Source organism: Maylandia zebra, linkage group LG22 (assembly GCF_041146795.1).
Source record: "Maylandia zebra isolate NMK-2024a linkage group LG22, Mzebra_GT3a, whole genome shotgun sequence".
Lineage (NCBI taxonomy): Eukaryota > Metazoa > Chordata > Actinopteri > Cichliformes > Cichlidae > Maylandia > Maylandia zebra.
In genome coordinates, this window is record NC_135187.1 from 23871712 (window position 1) to 23886612 (window position 14901).

Sequence of the window (14901 nt, forward strand, 5' to 3'; positions counted from 1 at the left end):
CTGGAGAGATTATGACTCTCGGCTGGGTTGGGAACCACTCGGGTGAGCTAGAAGATTTGGGATGTGGGAAGTCTGGGCTTCTCTGCTTAGGCTGTTGCCCATACGACCGGAACTCGGATAAATGGTAGAAAAGGTGTGGATGCTACCCAAATGCCAATTTAAAAAGATGAGTCTTCAGCTGCCTTTGAATGCATACACAGATAAGCTCACAGAAAATAAACTGGATGGGAGAGAATTCTAGAGAGTGGGGGCCACTACTGCAATGTCTCCATCACCTTTAGTTTTTATTATACATTTCAGGATGGACGATTAGCCCTGATCAGAAGACCTGAGAGTCTTGCTGGTGACATATGGTATTAAAATTTGCCAATATAGGTGGGTACTTTATGCAGAACCCAAAAGGTGAACAGCACAACTTTGAATTAATTTCTAAATATGATGCAGAGCAATTGCAGTAGGATGAAAATGTATTATAGTTCTCTGATGATGAAAACAAGAACAAACTAGAGCCTTAACATTCAAATCCAACCTTAACATCTGGTTCTCATCAACAGTCATTCCCGGGTCTCTAATAGATAACATAAACAGGACATAACAGGAGAGGGAACCCAGATTTCTAAGGACCTGGGGGACTAGGCAGGCAGAGATGCACACAACGATCTTTGTTTTATTCTCAGTCAGCTGGAGAAAATTACATAACATCCAGGCTTTTATGCAGTTCAAAAGCTTTAAAACACATTGAGGCTTAAAAGTGATATAAAGCAGAAAATCATCAGCATAGAAATGATAAGAACTGTTTGTGTCTCAAAATCTGATATAAAGGAAGTTGAGACATCCAAACCTTTACTGGCTAATGAGCACCAAAAGCACTGGATACAAATCTATTTCCCAAAACAATGGAATGACTTCATAACACCTTTTGTTAGCAATCACTGGGAGAACTTATGACTGTAGTTTTAGTTTTCTATTCATTCTTCATAGACTCGTAAACCGTGAATATTCCAGTTTTTCTTTTCCTGTTTTTTCTGCCTTTTTCATTTCTCCTCCGATAAAGAGAGTAATGCTCCAAAGAAGCATCAAAAACACATAACTTTAAACTTTATGTTTTTAGTTTGTAGCACAAGCCCTTTGTAGTTTAGCTATTTTCTTATTTTTAAAAAATACTTTTGTTGCTTGTTCTCAGTGAATTCTCTAAAGTGTGAGAGGCTAGCACTCTCCATGAGCTTTTAGTGTAAAACTGGAGAAGTCCCTCTTTAATCATTCTCTGTGTGCAGCTTCACAGTTTGCAGCTCCTGTGAATAGAGGAGTGTCTTGGATCTGACCCCTCTGAACTTCTGTGCTCCAGCCAGGTGTTCCCCTATGGCCTGCCAGAGGAGTTCACTCTGGTCTTCACCCTGGCGTTAAAGAAGGCTGCCTTGAGAGACACCATCTACCTCTTTCAGATATCGGATGCGCAGGGATATCCACAGGTGCGGCTCCCTCATCATTTCCTCAGTTTTACACTTTCTCCCCCTCCCCCTCACTACTCTCTTTCCTTCTGTTCTCTCATTACTTGCTTCTCCCTTGATCTTTCACCTTTTTATCCCTCTCACTTTTTTGTCTTTTCATTCTCTCCGCCGCTCATCTCTCTCTTGCATAGTCATCCACTTTCCCTTTCGATTTCTTTTCTCTTGTGACATCTTTTCAATTTTCTCCCCCCTCTTTCATTCCATACGGCTTTTGTCCCCTCGTATTTTTCATCCGATACCCTCTCTTTTGCTCCCTGTCTCTTTGTCAGTCTTCTTTCGATCATCTCCGACTCTCCTCTTTCATTCACCTTCATTGTTATTCACTTGTGTTCCATGATGAAGCACTGGAGTCCCTCGGAGTCCCGATAATCACTAAGAGTTGGAGGCCAGATTTAAATACTTGGCGTGTATGATGGATGGAGGCCAAGTCGCCTCATTAGCAGTGATTGATTGGCTGTACTGCTTGTGTGTGTAATTAATATGTCTTTCCCCTTTGCTAGTCAATTGTACAGGTTTGTTAGGTGGTAATCACGTGTACGTACTGTATTAAAGTTTGTTGAAACCACTGCCAGTCAAACACTTTGAGATATACTTCTTTTTGTTTTACCTATTTGCATTATTTTGAGTTTAACTGGTACAATGCCACCTCATTTATCCTGTTCTTTGCCTCCAACTAAAACCCAGCTCTCCGTAGACGTCAGCGGCCCAGATCGCACCCTGTCCTTTCGAGCCAAAGGGGCAAACCCTTCAGCGGACCTGGTGGGTTGCGTTTTCACTGGAGAGGGAGTGGAAGCCTTGATGGATCTGCACTGGCACAAGTTGGCCCTCAGTGTCCAACACGGAGCTGCTTCCCTCCATGTGGATTGCAGCTCAATTGAGACCAAACCCCTGGAGCGCAGAGGAGCCCTTCCCTCTGATGGACACACTCTGCTGGGTATTCGGGCGTCAGATGCTGGGGCTGTGCAAGTATGAGATTAATAAAAAATATAATAATTTTATTTTTATAGTGTCAACAATAAACAACAATTTAAAAAAAATACAGAAAATCATAAACACACAGGATATAAAAAACTTACATGTATAGTTAACAGGAAAACCTCAGTAAAGACACTTCCTAGATAGTAGATACAGTTGGACCTAATCTGGCATTAGCAAATGGTGTGTGCGCCAGATGTGTCCCAAATGGTTGAAACATATCTAACATCTGGCCCCTATCAGATGGACTTTGGCAGAGTTAGACAATCTGAGTCAGCGTTATAAGTAAAGACTAAATGAGACCCATAAAATAGGGCCACATTTGGGCTAAACATTCAGTGCTCTTATGGTTTTACAGAGGGGAACCCTAAAAGCTGCTTTTGATTTACTTGGGATGCTCAGGAAGAAAGCTCCAATGCTGAGACACGAACAGCAAGGTCTCATTCACCCCGAGTAACAAAGTGAGTGGCTGGAAAAAACCAGGAGACTTCTACCAGAGGACTCTATAGGGATTAAAATATCAGCAACGTAACCGAGAGCCTGATTGTGGAAAGCCTTAGCCATATTTTAAAATCAGTCCTCAAACTCAGTTCATAAATATGCAGAAAATGGAGCGACGTGATCTGTTTTTTTTCTTCTGTGGCGTGACTTAGGTGCTCCCAATTTCAACAGTGAGGCTTCTTTCACAAAGCTGGGTGCAAAACAAATGGAGAGCGGTGCAATCTGCCGCCAGCACATTGATTAAAATAAAGTGGTCGACAGAACTCGAAGCCAGATTAAAACACACCAGTTACCAGAGTTTGCAGTTGTCCTTTTGAGCCTCCTGAGCATGTTTCAGTGTTGTGAATTAAGCAAGATTGGAACATTTTTTTTCCACCCAAAAAATTAAGTCTTGTTTTTTATAGACGGTATCAATCACAAGTTAAATTTAGTTTTTTTTAACTCCTCTAAAACATTCAATACAACTGCAAGCAAAGCCCAAGGTTTGCCAAGGGTAGACTTTTTTTAGCTAGTGCTTGGCCATTCCATGCTTTTAAAAATGGTCTACTGGGAAAATAGAGGGACATTAGGCAAAGAAATATCACACGCTTGACTTCACGGTCTTGACTGTTGAGGAGCTTTTGATTAAGATTAAGGTTTGCAACGTAAATGTCATCTCAAGTTACTATTTGAGCATATGGTGACCTTTAGTCTCTCTCTGTATGAGGAACAAACTGTTTCAGAGGTGTTATGAATGAGCCAGGTTGAGGTTAGTGCCACAGATGAGGGCATCCTAGAGCACAGTTGAGTAATATAACACAGTAGACCCCTGACATTTAGAATTTCACCACTTTATCGAAGCATTTATCCAGGAAAAAAGACATTCCCTACCATCCTCCCATAAATGCCTTTCAACTGAAATCATAGATATTTAAGCTTATATGTATGTGTATATGCGTCTGTTCTACACCCATAAGGTTTTCATTCCTTTAAGACAATCTCAATGAGTCCTGATTTAAAAACATAAGCGAATATATGTAGTGAATTGAGACTATTAGTGCTAAACAGATCCAGTAATCCGGACAATTAATTTAATGATCGGTTAACCGGCCTAGCTGGGAAAACAGCTAGGCCACTTTTGTCAGTTCAGGGGGGAACACACGCACACTCTCACACAACCGCAGACATTCACAGGAAGCATCTGATGAAGTGATTTTCCATTGCTTTACATTAATGAGAAATTAATTGACTCTCAGCCATGTTTACTGCCTCATTTACACTTGATGTTCTTAATAAAATAAACAAAGCAAAGTACCCTTAGACACCGCCATATCCAGCACTGTATTTACTATCCTCTCTCTGTCTGTCTGTTTTTTGCAGATGGATATTCAGCAGGCAATGCTGTATTGTGACCCCTCACTTGCCATGCACGAGGCCTGCTGTGAAATACCTGGGGCACGGGTGAGAGTGGAAACCCTTACTGTCTTTACCAGCAACTATAACTTTGTATGGAGCAGAGGCTAATAGCAAAGAGTTTAAATGAAAACTTTAGCTTTTTGGGAAAATCGTTGCTTTCTTTCTGCGTCTACGTGCACTTTACAGCATGCCCTACTTTAGCATAAAAAAAAAGCTGCTTAGCGCACAAAAGAGCTAGCTTAACGCTGTTGGAACACAAAAGAAATCTACTTACTGACATCTCCAAACACTATCAAATTAGACCAGTGTTGGGGCACAAAAACTTTAAAGCAATCACCACAGAAATGGAGGCTGCAAGCCTGACTGTTCATCACTGCTTTTGTTACCTGTTGAAGATGAGGATCTGGCTGCTGGGCTGGTGTTAGCATACACTCAGCTTCAACAGAATTCTGGCTTCTTGGCTAGCTTTGAGTTGTGTTAGCAGTAATGCTGTTATTTCTGTTTGAAGATCTTTGGCTTGTTTAAACCCGAAGTTCATTAAAAATTCAAATAAAGTAAAAAAGAGTTGTTTTGTAAACCTGACTGAATGTAAATTTGGGGCAGACTCTTACTTTTGTTGAACCAAAGCTGAGCTGAACTGAGCCCCGGTGACTGTAACTCAGCACTTGTCGCAGCTCCATGACAGTAAAAGTAATCTGTTGGATGGCTTTTACTGTTAAACAGCTGCAAGAAAAGCTGAGTCTGCATTATCCAAATTAAATACCATAAAAAAAAGTCTCTGCAATTTCTCTTGAGACTTTATGGGTTTTTTTGTTAATCAGCAATGCTTTGTCTTTATAATGCTCTATTCTGTTTTTCCCCCTCCACTTATTTTTGGTGGTCAGAAAGGAAGAAAAAAACTTGGCTGCAGATCATGGTATGCAGGAAGCCCATATTTTTATAGGACTCCATCAGCTGTTTGACTAAGATTATTGTCTTAATTCTGCTCCAGAAACTTTGTTTGAATCTATAATATGTTAATCGACAAGAATTTAATTTGGTTATTTGCACATAAAATGTGATTTGCCAATATTATTAGCTTAAGGCGTGACTAAAAGCCATTTTCGAACATTCACGTTCCTTGTCGCACCTTCCAGAAGCCATTTTCTATTCTGTTTCATTGTTTTTATAGTTCGTTGTCTTTCTCTTGCCTGTCTACCTCTTTTCTTCTGTGTTTTTGAGCGGTTATTGTTTGCAAACTTCAGACAAGCACCTTATCAAATAGAAAACAGATGCATTGGACTGAAAACCCCATAAAAGTGTGTTGAGCAAGCAGTTGTTCATGGGAAGAATTGTAAACAGCCAGTTCAGAGTTTATTTTTAAGCTGAAGGTATTTCATGAATTCACCCAACTTTTTGTAGCAATTCTCCAGGGTTGTCTTTGCTTGCGTGTCGTTTCGTGCATGCATATGTGCCTTTTTCATTACCAGATGAATTCATGGGAGGGATACAAACAGGGTGAGAAGCTCCTTCAGAAGTTTGAAAATGCAGAGGCCTCTGGAGGAGGGATTGGATCCTGTAAAATTGATTAGAGGGTTTGAAGACGAAAACCTCTTCTCCTTTGCTCATGGCGTGTGTGCTGCAGGGCCTCCTCCAAGCGGCGTTTAAATTTGAAATGAGAAGTGGAGGAGCACATACATATGTGTATACGCACACCCATGAAAGTTGCAGCGTCTTGAAACGCAACTACATAAGAGCAGATTTTGTTTCTACACACAAAGTCAGCCACTATTATGTTATTTGAATGTGAGCGCTTCTTATCAGAAGGGACTTATCCCAAGCATCTCTTAAAGTTGGTAAAACATGATTTTAACCAAATTTTACATCCTACCCAAAGCAGAAATTTGACCTTAGTGATCTAAATCTTGTCTTTGCTCTCTTGCAGTGCCCTCCTGATGCTCCCAAGAGCCGCCGTGCTGCTGAAAACGACCTGTTGGACAACACATTTAACCAGGTAAGACTACCGATGCACAACACATGTACAAACACAAAGCGAGAAATTTCTAGTTGCTTAGAGATAAAAATAATAATAATAATAATTACACAATAATCACAGAACAGCAGCACACACTTGGCAATTATAAACCATGTGGACACCACTACTAAAGATCAATAGGACGTCAGTGGTATTTCAACTGATGTAAGCATAGCAAGTTACTGATAATACTTCAAAATGTTGTACTACTTGTACAAATGTATTTAATTTATTAAATCAACATTAGTTTAAAATAAGTTTTAGTGGATTCACTCCTACACTGTCTGTCAAGGAGAATTCTCAGACTGTCACTGCCTCCATTTGTAATCACCACATCTACAAAAGACATCACAAAACCATAAAGTGAATAAAACATATGAAAAAAGTATGAAAGGAGCATACTTTGTTCAGATTTTGATTTTTTTTTTTTTTTACTTAATGTATGTTAATGTGAGTCTGTCTTCCTCTTGCTCTCTCTCTTGAGATCTGGTGTACATAATCGTGACATCAAAGTTATATTGGCAAGAAAAAGTCAGTTAGTGACACTTTAGAAGAGTCTAATAATCACCACTGTCAAACTCACACATCTCCAGTATGTGTCACTACGGAGCCCCGCAGGGGACATTGGAGAAAAAAAAATAAAGCTGAAGTCTTGCGAGATCTCGCGAATGTTTTTTCTTCTCAGCTCGAAGCCGACCGGGAGGTCGAGGCACGATGTGCTGGGAGTGCGATGATAAACCGAGCAGAGTTACTTTTGCGTGAGTCCTTATCCGATGTATTTATAGAGGACATGCAGAAATGTTCTTTCCCATGGTTTTTTAAATACTATTTACCAGTCAACTATAAATCAATGACTTTTCAATAGTGGACAAATGGGATGCACCATTGGGAGAGGGGTGAAATGGAATAGTCCAAACGATAATAGCTTTATTTTTTTTAGATCAACTGTAACTTTATGACTTTTCAACCTTTTTGTTGCCACCTACTCTACACTTACTACTCTATACTATATTTTCTAACGTTAGTTCAAGATTTATTTAACTTTAACCCAACCATACCCATATGGAAAAGAAATAGTAAAAACTTATATGTGATTACTCATGAAAGTGGCCACTTTCTCATTACTTTCATACATTGTTTTAGTAACTACCAAAAACATACAAGTTTCATTTTATAATTTTTCAAGGGATCTTATATCTGTTTTCACTCTTGTATGCTTTTCATACAAGTTTCACACAAGACAGATACAAACTTTATAAGATTTATATATGTCTTTTCCATATGGGTAATGATGATTTAGATGAACAGCCAGCATTGATTTAATATCGTCTTACTGTCCAGAAAATATTGTAATCACCTCTCAGAAGAAGAAAAAGCCAAAAAAAAAAACCCCAGAGTCAACAAGATATTCCTGCTTGAAGTCCACTAGAACGTATCTCATGGAAAAGGAATATCCCTCCTCTTACTCTCCTACCTATGTAAGTTATTTGTCGAGCATCAGTTTAAATGACCCACCAAAGAAAACATGTTTGGCTACTGAAGAACTATGGCAGAGTAAATGGAGGAAAGCATCTTTTTTTACCCTCCAGGTGGACATTAGGATAATGAATCGATGTCATGCGGAAACTACGAGGAGACACACATGCACCAATTACCGTACACAGCAGATTCGCTTCTTATGCCCAAGTATTTCTAATACCAATGACAAACACTTTACTCTAGGAACAAAATGAAGGGGGGGGGGGAAAAAACAAACCCTTGTCTCTTGGATCGTGAATTATCTCCCCCCCGCCTCTCATCAGGCATAGAAATAACACAGACAAACACAGACATACACTTGGCCACAACTTTGTTCTTCAGGCAGTTTGAGCTGTCTGAGATGCTCCTGCTGGCAAGCAAACGCCGGCCAGCAGGACTTGTACCAAATGGCTTTGTTGTTCTCCGTTGAAGCTCCACCATGGACAACATGTTTTCTGCTCTGCAGTAGTCTTTATCATTTTGTCATTTTCTGTGACTTCTGTTCAGTAAAGTCTGCTGGTAGCAATTGTTCAAAGTGTCTGTGAGCAGGGTCCAACGCATGACAAATAGAGCCTTATGCAGCACATGGGAGACATTTTTTCCACAAATTGTCACAATACTTTTCAAAATTTATTTTTTGTTCTTGCTTTAATATCGCTTGGTATGTGGAAGTTCTTCCAGTAACATACAGGCAATTTATTTTTGTTTTCACAGCTGCCTGTTTTATTATTCATATTAATGGGACATGTATCTAATTATCTCTTCATTAGGGCCTGGTGTTTGTCCTGTGGGGTGCTAACTTAAAACTCTGGCAGATTCTAAGACAGTAATCAGTCCCATAGATGGTTTCCTCACCTTTCACTCTTTCTCGCCTTTTCTGCTATTATAAGTTCTAGTAGACTGACTGCTTTTAGGTAACAAGACATTTAGTCTTATTATGATTAATGTTTTTATCTCTACTGTACCCGTTCTCTCTCTCTCTCTTTTTGTTTTTTAAAATAGCATAGCGCTCAAAGACTGGTAATTCTAATTTCATCTGTGTATCACTTTTGTACACCCTAAATAAACTGTGAAATCCAAGATTCCAGTGTGTGAGCCAGATGTTATTGATGCATACCAGAGCAACCATTAATCTTGGATTAACAGAGAGACAGCAAGTTAACCATGTCATATGTGAAGAGACTCGAAAAACAACTTCTCTAGACGTGGATTCCTTTCTTTTTCATCTACAAATAGCCTTCTACTACTTCTAAACATGAAAGTTGTTTTAGAGTGGCTGGAGTAAAAGTTGTACACCGTGGCTCTAGAGGGACCTGCGAAGTTATGTCACTTAGCACTTAGCATGGTTCAACACTTGGTGACAAAACCCGTTGATGGACGAATTGCTTTCTGTGTAGCTTTTGGGCTATTTTTTGTTGTGTTTATGTGCTTTTTAAGGATAAAGACTGAACCTGAAGATTTCAGGTAACAGAGGCATAATATGAATATAAAGCTATTGAAAGAAACTCAGCTTAGGTTATCAAAGTGAGCATTTTTTATGATCATTATGTTTTTTAAGCAAAACTTAAATTAAAAAAAAATTGTAAAATATTCTGTTCCTTCCCTACCTCACATCTGATTTATGCATACACCTGCTTTAGCTCAGCTTGTTCCAACTCTTCATGCATGTGGAAAGAAATATTCAACACAAAACTCATCCAAGAACTGTTCAAATCTATATACTGGAATGCCTCTTTCATTATGTATTAAAAAATAATATAGCTCTTAAGATTAGTTAAATACAGCGTGAAATAAACAACAACAGTATTGCACATGTCATTGTTTATTTAACAAAAACTAAGCCAAAATGCAGACGCAGCGCATGAAAAACTAAGTACACCCCTGATTCTGTACCTTCTAGAACCACATTTAGCAGTATGGTATAGTATAGTATATTGAACTAATCAGCTTTTTGTATAACTTAACACAATGCTGTGGAATTTAGGCCCACTCTTCTTTACAATCTTGATTCCGTTCATCAACATTTGTAGGCATTTTTTATGTACAGCTCTCTTAACATCTCACCACAACATTTCAATCAGGTTGAAGTCTAGACTTTGACTGGACCATTGCAACACCTTGATTCTTTTCTTTTTCAACCATTCTGTTCTAATTTCAGCACAGCTTTAGCTGACTCACTGACTGTAAGGTGTCTAGAGCCAAAATCGTCACGCCTCCATCACCATGCTTGACAGTTGGTAAGAGGTGTTAGTACTGACGTTTGACTTTCACCAAACAAAAGTACTTTGCATTATGGCCAAACATGTCCACTTTGTTCTCATCTATCCAAAGGACAATAATCCAAAGGTCTTGTGGTTGTTTTAGATGCAACTTTGCAACCTAAGCCATGTTGATACGCTCCTGTAAGAGAGATGCTTTCTCCTTGCAACCCTTCCAAGCAAGCCATACTTGTTAAGTCTTTTTCGAACTTTAACATTACGCATGCTAACTGAGGCCTGTGGACTGTAGCTCTTTGGATTTTGGAGCTTCGTTGAGCAATGCCTGACTTTGGGGTGAAGTTAGTGTGATGATCACTCCTTGGAATATGGGAATTTCTTTCACTTGGGAATGCTCTCTCACTTTAGAATCATGGATGTCAAATTGCTTGGAAGTTTGCTTATAACCCTTTAAAGACTGGCGCCCAGCAATTGTTGCTTCTATAACATTATTGTAGATTATTGTTTATTTTCATAAAATAATAATGACATGGTGTAATATGTCATTTGGTTTTGTATTTACCCACCTTTCAGATCTTGTAATCACTAGAGATGGACCGATCCGATATTACGTATCGGTATCGGTCCGATACTGACCTAAATTACTGGATCGGATATCGGAGAAAAATAAAAAATGTAATCCGATCCATTAAATATCACGAAAGCACCTCACAAAACTTGCAACGCGCCTTAACTCGCCTCAGAACGTTAGCACGTCGGAGCAGTATGCATCACGTGATAGAGCGGCTGTAGCATGCGGGACCTGTCGGTGGTCTGGATAGCATGTGGAGCTTCGCTAGCAACCCGGCATTTCATCTCCGACAAAGTTATCCCCGAGAGAAGTAAAGCAAGTGTGTAAGTCCATCTCTGAATGTTTGTCAAGCATTCCTGCGTTAAGCTTAACAAGCGATATATGGAGCGACTGCCTCCTCTTGCTGCTACTTCAATCATGAAACTGCTTAACGATCAGCTGATCGGCTTTTCTGTCGCGAGTCCGTGTCTCTTGTTTGCTTTTGGCCCACTTTGCACCAGAAAGAGGAAACCAGTGGATAAACAACAGCAGCACGTTTAAGCTTGATAAGCTGTTGTTAGAATTTATTTAATATTACTTTCTACTCGAGGATCTTTTTCTACGCAGCTGACGGCTGTAACTGTGCAGGGGCGGATCTAGCAAAGTTTAGCCAGGGGGGCCGATAGGGCATGAACAGGGAAAAGGGGCACAAAGACATACTTTTCTTTCTTATTCTCATTTAAAATGTCGAGCTTTTAATAAATAATTATCTGACACCCAAAGTTTTAATTTGATGTAAAATGAATAGAAGTCCATTACTGTATATAGTAACTGTTGAGTCTACGGTAATAAATATACCCTAGTAAGCTATAGTAGTTTTTCCTTTGGGAAGGTACCATCTGTGCAGTCTGCAATTTTGTTGAAGAAAGATGTTGAATCTATTTAATATTTCTTGAAAAATAATTGATTTCTGTGCATTTTTTTTCACACTGCATCAAATTAAGGTTGATTACGTCGATTAAGCATCATGAGGTGGAGCGTGAGGGGTGGTTCCCTATTTTTTATTTATTTATTTTTGTTGTTGCTGGGAGTTGGAACCCTATTAGTTAGGTTTCTTAATATTTACGCTAAGTACTCTTTAAAATACCAGAATAGGGAGGATGTGGTAGGTTTAAGTTTATTAGATTGATCAGTATTGCTGAACTATGAAACATTTTTTTTTGCATACAGGTATAACAGAATAGCTTTAGTGTAGTTGTTGTTTTAAACTTGAGTATGAACTTATACAAAATTCAGCAAGATATTTAAAAAAAACAGTTTTGTTGATTAAAAAACACTATCGGATTCATATCGGTATCGGCAGATATCCAAATTTATGATATCGGTATCGGTATCGGACATAAAAAAGTGGTATCGTGCCATCTCTAGTAATCACCAGTTCATTTTTTTCTTTATTATATCCTGATTTTGTCCTTTATCATATCCTGAAATCTCAGTTGCATAACCTCCCCTTACCCTGGTGATATGCTAGACAGGCTGCCAGGCTGTCGGGGCTAAGAAAGAGCGACCATTCACACTCACATTCACACCTATGCCAAATGTAAAATCACCACTTAACCTTCAGTATAATGCATATCTTTGGACTGTGAAAGGAAGCCAGAGTGCCTGGAGTGAACCCACACAGGCATGTGGTCACAGCAGGTACTGCCTTTCTGAAGTATAACAAATCTCACCCTCAGTGTTTCTTATCTTTGACCACTGGAAACCTCTTTTTCTTGCTTTCAACCCAGCACCCCCAAAAGGTCGTCTAGTCCTCAATAGACTCAATAGTCCTTTGTGTTTCGTTTCCCCATCGTGTATCTCTTGGACTTTTTATGATGAGGTCTAACACCAGCCATAAAAACGACTTCTCCCCTCTTCCCTTTACTGACATGCTTTCTTATTGTTCACTTCCCAACTTTCCATCTTGGAACAGGTTGTTTCCGCTCAGCGTTCTGTGCTTCCTCTATCCCTCTTGTTGTTGGCTGTTTTTACTTATTTATTTATTTTGTCTGATTTTTTTTTTTTTTATACTGTGCACAGCAGGGTCCATCTCTTTACTTACCCCAGGGCTCCAGAGTTACAGCGTTTGGTTTCTCTCTCACTTTACTCATCTTCTTTCATCTCTTTTTCTTTTTCATGAAAACCAAAAATAAAGAATAAAGGATAATGACCCATGTGTGCAACCATGATGGCCCTTATTTCATCCTCCTTTGTTCTTCTTCTGATGCAACGAATTGTAATGGTAACATAAATTTACGGGGATGCGCCGGACAAGCAATAGGAAAACAGAAGCTTCTCTATGCCACTCCTAAAAAGAAAAAATGTCATGTGATGTAGAGCCCTGTGATTTTTTTGAGGGCATTTGGTTACTTATAGGAACAAAGCACAGGAATTAAAAGGAACTAGAAACATACCATAATAATAATGTAGATTAAACAAATTTGAGAAGGAAATCAGACTCTGGTAAGAGTGTTATCACACCAGCACCAAAATGCTAATCTGTTTGAGTCAATATGGCCGAATATTAGCTAATCAAGTCATTAAGGTGAAAATCATGGTGGTCATGGTCATGCTCAAATATGAGTTGAAGAAAACAAAAGTGCCTGACGTTTTCTTTCTTTGCTTTCTTTTCTTCTTTTCTGCCAACAGGAGATTTTTGCATCCAAGGATCTTGCAGAAAAAGTAAGTCTCGCATACACACAAAGCACATGTGGTTCTATGGTTTTACGGTACTGAATTTCTAACCACATTGCGCACTTGTTGCATAAGATGGTCGCCTCAACGGAAGAGAGCTCTGGGTTCAAAAAGTGAAGCTGACATGTTCTGCGTTTGTATTCTGGCGTTCTTTAGGAATTCATTAAAAGAAAAAAAATCAGGTTAGGGAGGAATCGCTAAGAACTTATTTGCAGCCTAGGATGTACCCTTCCTTTGACCCCAGTGCATTCTGCAATCTGAACCGGAAATATCAGCCATATGCATGGATAACAACTCTTTCGGCATTTATATGCTGTTGAAACAGAAACCCGAAAACAATATGCAGGCCATGTGTGTGTGTCTGTGTATACGTGTGTGCAGGCTGCGTATATGTGTGTTGTGCATGGGACTGTTTCCTCCTGCCTCCACACATTCTCACAGCTTGCTGACTGACTGAAGACTGATTTATACCTCATTATTCGCTGGGTCTCAGTTGGGAGTTGCTTCTGCCTATTAATTTTGTCATTCACCTACAATAGGCATGTTCTGTTCACAAATAGAATACAAAACTCCAGACGCTTCATTATGTTGCTCCGGTGTGTGCTTACTAATGCGGGCTGCCGCCTCCGCTGACTTCCTCAATGTAGGTTATTACTTGGGTTGGAACATGCAGCTTGCCCTGCCGCTGGGGGCACACACACACACACACACACACACACACACACACACACACACACACACACACACACACTTTCAAGGAAACAAAAGTGAGTTTTTCGTTTGTGCTACCAATGTAATTTGGTCAAATTATACAGGCAGCTGTTTTATTCAAAAGTAAAAAAATGGTTGTGCGACCCATAGGAATCTATTGATAATACGAGGAGATATTATGCATCGCTGATGCCAACAAATGCACCAAACAGGCATATGAATTAGTATGATTATTGTCATAAATGATGTGAATAAAGGGTTGATTTGACTTGTGCGTCACAATCCCAAAGCTCAGTTAGAAACTCGTTTTCGTCGCAATCTTGATGTCATTCTTTTTCATCTATTCTTTTATAGTTTGTTCGTCTTATACGAGTGCATTCTTGGGCATGTCAGTCAAAATGCTCAGCATCGCCAAGCTGCATGTTTTCATGAAAGATTCCTTTATGATAGGGGGTGTCAAACGTAAGGCTCAGGGGCCAGAATTGGCCTGGTGAAGACTCCAATCTGGCCCACTGGATGGTTTTGGAAACTGTGAAGGAGAACATAACTTTTAACATGTTTTACAGGTTTTCCTACAGACAAAGGCCTCTCCCATAGCCATTCATATTACACCACAGTAATTAAACTATAGATTTCTATACTTTTACACATTTATGTTTTATAATTTAAGCCCAATTAGTCATGCTGAGAGATTTCTTTTATTTTCTACAGCTGCATTTCTTTATCGTGTAGAAAAACTCTGACATACTGTTGAAATTGCTCTTCTTTTTCTTATAT

General features: G+C 39.3%; 1 protein-coding gene across 3 annotated transcripts in view; it reads left to right on the forward strand.

The window, feature by feature from the left end:
• The window catches only part of col16a1 (collagen, type XVI, alpha 1), a 78770-nt gene that overhangs the window by 23362 nt on the left and 40507 nt on the right, over positions 1-14901 (forward strand). For all 3 annotated transcript variants that reach the window (XM_012918235.5, XM_012918236.5, XM_004547810.6), the window contains exons 5-9: positions 1346-1469; positions 2193-2474; positions 4344-4424; positions 6304-6372; positions 13369-13401. In XM_012918235.5, the coding sequence (XP_012773689.1) occupies positions 1346-1469; positions 2193-2474; positions 4344-4424; positions 6304-6372; positions 13369-13401 (589 nt within the window). The remainder of the gene's footprint in view (positions 1-1345; positions 1470-2192; positions 2475-4343; positions 4425-6303; positions 6373-13368; positions 13402-14901) is intronic.